Raw genomic sequence first — 7,623 nt, 5'->3', positions numbered from 1 at the left:
CGACAGTGAGTTCAACATAAGCCCAAGGTATGATGTGGTTGCCAAAAATGCTAATATGATTGTAGGCTGCCTTACAAATGTGTAACAAAGATTTCCCCCAGGCCACACCAGCCTCAATAACCTTTAACAGAACAGGGGCTTTCTGCTTCTCCAACCACCTGAGTTCTCCTGTTCAGCCTGTGGGAATTCTAGATGCCCTTCCTCTACCAATCTTTCTGGGAATCTTTAAACTTGTACCTTTCCTTTCTTTTTGGACATTATTTTAACCCTGGATTAAACTGGCTGTCTGCTTTTTACATTCTCCTGTTTAAGCTACTAAGTGAAAAGTGAAAGCATTAGTCGCTCAGTCATATCCAACTCTTCGGGATCCCATGGACTGTAGTCTGCCAGGCTTCCCTGTCCATGGAATTCTCCAGGCAAGAATACAGGAGTGGGTAGCCATTCCCTTCTCCAGGGGATCTTCCCTACCCAGTGATTGAACCTGGGTCTCTTGCATTGCAGGCAGATTCTTTACCGTCTGAGACACCAGCCCCATTAAGCTACTAAACATTGAAGAAAATCAGATAAACAACAGCCCTAAGAACTCTTCTCGCTATCCCCAGCCAGGTCCTCCACACTTTTCAGCAGTCTTTCAATAGCCCTAGACATAGCTGTGCCTTCTTCCCCATTAACTTCCTTCCTTTCCTCAAGGCCCACACCTCACTTCTCCCTGGGGATGGCCTAGCCTCTTTCTTCATGAAAACAGTAACCTGCATTAAAATAACCCTTGCTTAATGAACTTATTTGCCAAACAGAAATAGAGTTATGGATATAGAAAATAAACATGTTTACTTGGAGATAAAAGGGGGGGGGATAAATCAGGAGATTGGGACTGAGATAAACACACTACTATAAATAAAATGGGCTTCCCCGGTGGCTCAGCAGTATAAAATCAGTCTGCAGTGCAGAAGACGGGTGCTTGATCTCTGGGTTGGGAAGATCCCCTGGAGGAGGGCATGGCAACCCACTCCAGTATTCTCGCCTAAAGAATCCCATGGACAGAGGAGCCTGGAGGACTACAGTCCACTGGGTCATACAGAGTTGGATATGACTATAGCGACTAAGCATGCACACACATACATAAAATAGATAACTAATAAGAACCCACTCGACTCAATGTTCTATAATGGCCTATGAGGGAAGAGAATCTAAAAAAGAGTGGATATATGTATATGTATAACTGATTCACTTTGCTGTACACCTAGACCTACACAACACTGTAAATCAACTATGTGTATGTACGTGTTAGTCGTTCAGTCATATCCAATCTCTGCGGCTCCATGGACTGTAATCCACCAGGCTCCTCTGTCCATGGGATTTTCCCCAATAAAAATTTTTAAAAAGCTAACCCTGGCTTTCATCTGTCCTCTCAGGACCTCAGCCTCTTAAGGCTAATAAAGTTTCTTCTTCAACATTTCACCAAACAAAAAATCTCTTCTGAAAACTGACTCACATAACTGACTGCTCCAGAATCTGCTTCCTGAATTTAGCCATCGTGCTTCAGCTCAGCCATGAACCCAGGCCCCAGATGAGTCTGGGTAATGGGATAACCCGAGGCCAGTAGACAGGAAGTCAAATGCCTGACTTTGCCTCTCGGCGTCTCTCTTGCCTGACCTCCTACTTGGCAGAAAGGGCTCTCCCTGTCTTCACTAGTGATCTGTGTCCAACACCTCTCACCTCTCCAGAGCTTGTTTCTCTCCAGAATCTTCATCTTCTCTCTTTGGGCTTTTTTCTTTTTTTGTAGATAGACAGGCTCAATCTTTCCAACCCCTCCAAAAATAATAAAATAAGACATTAAAAAAAATTTTTAACCCAGTAACACAAACTAATAAAAAGGCACCCCAGAGGAGAATTCAATATGAATCCTCCTCCACAAGTGAGCTTTCTTCTTTGAGTATTGTTAGTGGGATTGGCTAGGCGGGTGGTTGAGGGGAGGACAGGGGGTTCGATGTGAGGAGTACAGTGACATGAACAGAAAGAGAGGACCAGGTTGTATTTTCCTGCTTCTCCTCTTTCTCCAGTGTTGGAGTTGGGTCGCAGAAGAAGAGACCATGAGGTCAGTCTCCAGAGCCTGTGCTCCCAGACTGCAGCCCACCTGAGCGCACAGCCAGCCCCTTCTGTCTGTTCCTGGGGCTCAGCAGTGACAGAGCTGTGCTCCCTTCAGTTCCTGGGACTCCACTGAAGGCTGCCCTCATCCCATCAAGGACCCTGGTTCAGTCTTTCTGCCCTCAGCTTAGGTTTTCCAGTGTCACCAGGCTGTTGCCCTCATTAGCTTTGGCCCAGCTTTCCAAGGTCCCCACCCCTTCTCTCCTCCACAAACTTCGTGTTCCACCCCTTACCCTAATCTACGGAAACCTTTCACACTGAGGTCCCCGATGAAAACCTGTTGCTTAATTCAGTGAATGTTCTCTGGGCCCTTTATTCTTGAATTCTCTACAATATTCAATGCTAGCATCATCTTTTCTTGAAAGTTTTCTTCCTTGGCTCCTGTTGAGATCACTTACTAAATTTCTCTTTCTACTTCCCAGGTCATTTAATCTCAATCTCCCCAACATCCATCTCTTATTTCCTTAAGCATTGGTGTTCCCAAGGTTCTGGACTTTTCCCTCTTCCCTATTCTCTCCCCTACACTGCCCAATTCTTGAATGATTGTACCCACCCCATGGTCTCAACCACCACCTGTTGACCACCAACTTCCAAAGTTACATTTTTTATCCACCTCTCTTCTGAGTTTCCAAGCCATTTACCCCCTAAATATATGTCATATATCCAGTTAGATGCTTCAAATTCAACATGTTCAAAATTGAACCCCAAATCATGCTCCCTCAACCCCAGCATTAGGTCTTTTCCTCCTGTGACTTGAACCTGTGTTAATGACACTGTGTTTAAGACCTGGGTGACTTCCAGAACTCCTCTCTTTCTGCCACTCACCCACATTTCTTCTGTGAGTTAAAACCTCATATCTTCTTTAAAGGCTCAACTTGGTAATGACTTTATCACTGTCTAGATGACAGCAACACCCTCCTTAAAGATCTCCTTACCTCCACCTAATGCCCTACCCTCTCCACACTACTATTAGTATACTATTAGCTATTCTCCTCACTATCACCAGATAACTTTTTTTCCCTAAATGCTATGATTATCTCATTTCTTTGCTTGAAGTCCTTTAGTAGCGACCTCTCACAGACTTCAGGACGAATGCCAAATCCTTTATTATGAACTATAATACTATTATCTGCTCTTGCTTCCCTTTCAGACCTATTTATGACCACTCTTCAACTCGGTCCTTGTGCTATAGCAACAAGAAATTACAGTTCTAAGTACCACGAAAATAATCTAGTACTATGAATGAATAAGTATGTCATTCAATTGGAGAAAAAGCCTTCCTTCCTTTAAAAGAAGTCAGCAACCCCAAACATCCTTGTTAATTGCATACCTATATGTTTCTCCCAACACTAGGTTGTGTGGTCAATAAAGGCAGTAGTGGGTTTTTTTTTTTTAATATCTCTATCTCTCATACAATCTGGCCTATTGTACTGTCCAATAAATGAATGGAAGGAAAAACAAAAGAGAGAGAAAGAGAAAGGGAAAAAAATGAAAAGGGAGAAGTGCAGGAGAAAAAGGAAGTAAATGAGAGAAAAAAGAAAGGAAGGGAAAAGAGGAAGGGAAGGACTGAGGAAGAAAAGACAGGCTGTTCTTGGAAGCACTATTTTACAATTGTTTTCAAATCATATTCTGCTCTTGGCCTGTCTCTCTGTGTCTTAGAAACACACCAAACTCCTAAAGCTTACCATATAATTTTTTAAGTTAAGGAACCTTATGAGAGAATTTTTATTTGAAACATAGAAAGAATATTTGCCCTGAAGCATCTAAGAGTCTTTTTGGAAAGCAAGCATCTAAGCATTTGCAGACATCTGGGGATTTTTTTGAAGAAAAGGAATTGAGCAGAATTATTAGTCTTGTGTCTCATTAATATTTAAACCAGGTATATCTTTAGCAAACAGGACTGAGAATGGTATAGTTCCTCTGTCTTCTAATTGACTATTCCAAGTATGCTAAACTCCCAATCTAGGCAGAATCAGGAGCCTGGGGTAAGAACTGCTGCAAGACTGAATAAGGTTATATTCCACTCTTCTAGGTTCCTTTTTATAACTCACACCATGTAAGAGCCCTTTTCCTTTGTCTCAAGAGCTTCATCTTTCCCTCAGCTGATATGTGGGACATAGAACATCCTGGATAATGGGAAAGGGATCTGAGTGCCAGGGTGTCCCAGAAAATTCCCTGTCGCCAAAAGGCCTGTCATTAAGATGCCAGCAGCTCATATAAAGATAAGAGGATTTCCCAGGAGAAACTGCATGGACGGAGGTGAAAATCCTTGGGATTGAGATAATGTGTTCTTTCCCCCAAGAGTAGTCATGTAATTTGGGGTGTTGGAAGTGAAAATATTACATTTCTGGCCTATAAGGCCTTGGCCAGAAATGTGTATTTTCAAGAGGTTTGATTTGTTACACTGCTTTATCTCTTGCTTATGAGGAAGAAATAGAGAGGAAAGTCCACAAATGGCTCTGTGAACTACAATCAATGTGGGAAAGTATGGTTGTAAATGGCATAAAAAGAGTGACTCAGGTCAAGGAGGGGAATGGTTGGCAGGAGCCAGGGTGTCTTAGCTGGGGTGGGTGGGACTTTGGACTTGACTCTGTAGGCAGTGAGAAACTAACTCATTGCAAGATTTTAAGCTCAAAAGTGAAACAGATCTAATTGAGGAAGAGGATTCTGGCAGCAAAGAGAAGAAAGAGAATGAATACCAAGAGATCAGTTAGAAGGTTTTGGCAATAATCCAGAGTAGGTATTGAGCTGTGTGGTTGTGCTGAGTCAGTCAGGCATGCTTTACTCTTTGAGACCCCATGGAGTGTAGCCCACCAGGCTCCTCTGTCCATGGGATTTTCCAGGCAAGAATACTGGAGTGGGTTGCCATTTTCCTACTTCAGGGGATCTTCCTGACCCAGGGATCGAACACTGTCTCCTGTGTCTCCTGCATTACAGGCCGATTCTTTACCTGCTGAGCCATCACGGAAGCCCACCAGAGTAGGTATAACAGAGTCCAAGTTTAAACAGCAAAAAATGAAGAGAGAATGGCAGAAACCAAGCAAGAGAAAAACTATTGGTAGCAGGAGAACTTTTCCTCAATTCACTTGACTCCAACCAAGTTGTCTAATTTCACGAACTGCTCCCCAACCTTACAAGAGTGCAGGGGAGGACATTTTTTAACACACTCTACATATCTCTGCATTTAAAGCAGAACTTCTCACCAGTACTGTCCATTAGCAGCACCTTTGGAGCCTTTAACATTAATGATTCCTGGGCACTGTGCCACTTTCTCTCCCTATTGCCAATTCCATTGGGCACTCTTAGCAAAATCACTGCTTTAAAATGAAATCACGAGCTAGGCCTGGCAGGGCTGGGAGGCTCGGACGGCGTGTGGCCGCAGCCGGGGAGCCTGAGGCCGGGGCGTCGCACGCAGGCGCCTCCCGCCTGGGCCATGAGCCGGCCGCGGCCTCGGCGGCGAGGCCTCCCGGATGCCGGTTGGAGCTCTGCGGTGCAGAGCAGAGGCTGCGCCCGGGCCGCAGGCAAGGGTAGAAGGCCAACGGGTCCGCTCTCTGACGCGCGGTGGATGCGGCGGCGGCGGCGATGGACGCCCTAGAGGAAGAGAGCTTCGCGCTGTCCTTCTCTTCTGCCTCTGATGCAGAATTTGATGCTGTGGTTGGATATTTAGAGGACATTATCATGGATGATGAGTTCCAGTTATTACAGAGGAATTTCATGGACAAGTACTACCAGGAGTTTGAAGACACGGAAGAGAATAAGCTTACCTACACACCTATTTTTAATGAATATATTTCTTTGGTAGAAAAGTATATAGAAGAACAGCTGTTGGAGCGGATTCCTGGATTTAACATGGCGGCTTTCACTACAACTTTACAGCACCATAAAGATGAAGTGGCCGGTGACATTTTTGACATGCTACTCACATTTACGGATTTTCTGGCTTTTAAAGAAATGTTTCTGGACTACCGAGCAGAAAAAGAAGGCCGGGGACTGGACTTGAGCAGTGGTTTAGTGGTGACGTCACTGTGCAAATCATCTTCTGTGCCAGCCTCCCAGAACAATCTGCGGCCCTAGGTCTCACCTTCAGGCTCCGGGCTCTTCCTGGACGTCACCAGCTCAATAGACTGGGAGAGGCTTTGGCTAATGATGTCAGAAGAATACATCTTGGGGAGACTGACTTTTCTGCAGTTCTTCATTAATGTTAAGTATTGATGGGTCAGAAGACAATTACCTGACCTTTCTGGGACGAGACATTCTTGGTTTTGGTAACCCTAGTACTCCTCCCCGAGTAGACCCCTCTCTCAGGCTTTGGAGTCTGGCTCCTGCAGCAAACCCGAGTCCAGCATTCTACCTGGGATGCCTGTCCCCAGCATTCATGTCAGGGTGTCCGTGTTGGGAAAATTTACCATCATCAACTCTCTTGGCCCAGCAGGCCTTACATGTCCCAGGAGGCTTTTCATGCACCCACAGCTGATCACAGTTTGAGTCCTACAGCCTCAGTGGGGGTTTTGACTGGGAGTATTTATCTAGGAGTTAACTGCAGCTAGCTGCCCATCTCAAGATTTCTGAAAATCCTACCATCACAGCTAGTAGGAATCAACTTAGAGATTTCCTTTACCTAAAAGCTACATGTGAAAATCAATTCCTAGTCTTACATGTGCAGTCTTTTTATCACTGTCTTCTACAGGTCCAGATGTAGTCCCATTGTTTTCATAACCCTCGTTTATGCGTTTTTGAAAAAATATTTTTATAGATGAATACTCAGGCTAACCTAGTGGATACAATCTTGGAACTTCCATGATTACCCACTTCAAGATCAAAGTATTATATGCTGTGTGTATTATTTAGCTGTTAGTGCTATGGGAGCTAAAATGCTTTCTACCTTGGTCCATTTTACTGGGTGCCAGTGAATGTATGCTGGAAGTAGCCTAAAATATATCCTTTTCTTAGAGCATGTTCACGTTTGTGCAGGTTTGCTTAAAACCCTTTCTGTGTAAATCAGCTCCTTAGGTTTGGGGTAGGGGCTCTGCACTTCCTTCTTGGCTGTCAAAATAACCCTACCAAGATAGTGTTCCATGGTCTAGCTTAGCGCGAGTAGGAGATAGCAAACAGCTTTACTGGTCATCTGCTTAGATTCAGTACATTGTCTTATTATAGTGTTGGATAGGACATTACTGGCCGGAAAACATGGGTGAAAGAAAAAAATGTAGTAGTTCAATTCCCAATGTGTACTTAGTTTTTTGTTTTTATTTTTAAAGTAAAAATAGGAATCGCTACTAAAAAATAAATAAATAAAATGAAATCACATCAACAAATATGTGCTCCAGACATTAAAAAGATGAATACTCCTTAACTCTTCAGCAGCTTCACCATACCATGCCTCTTTAAATTGTCCCAATACAAAAATAAGCAACATATTTGTCTGTTCAAATATTTGAAATGTACTTCCTATTCTATGATTATTTATAGTGTTCTGTT

The 7,623-nt window shown here is 43.7% G+C and overlaps 1 protein-coding gene across 1 annotated transcript; it reads left to right on the top strand.

Annotated features, from left to right (window-relative positions):
• The first annotated feature begins 5,486 nt into the window (after positions 1-5,486).
• On the top strand, positions 5,487-7,099 carry LOC122675630 (ADP-ribosylation factor-like protein 2-binding protein). The gene has a single exon (XM_043874601.1). It carries the CDS (start codon positions 5,728-5,730, stop codon positions 6,217-6,219), a length of 492 nt encoding a protein of 163 aa, XP_043730536.1. The 5' UTR covers positions 5,487-5,727; the 3' UTR covers positions 6,220-7,099.
• Positions 7,100-7,623: the final 524 nt, after the last annotated feature.

This window comes from Cervus elaphus, chromosome 19 (genome assembly GCF_910594005.1).
Source record: "Cervus elaphus chromosome 19, mCerEla1.1, whole genome shotgun sequence".
Taxonomy (NCBI): Eukaryota; Metazoa; Chordata; class Mammalia; order Artiodactyla; family Cervidae; genus Cervus; species Cervus elaphus.
The sequence above is the reverse complement of the archived record's forward strand: the minus strand, read 5'-3'. Positions and strand labels throughout refer to the sequence as shown.

Coding starts and splice junctions, on each gene's coding strand:
- LOC122675630 (XM_043874601.1), top strand. CDS start 5,728: ATGGACGCCCTAGAGGAAGAGAGCTTCGCGCTGTCCTTCTCTTCTGCC.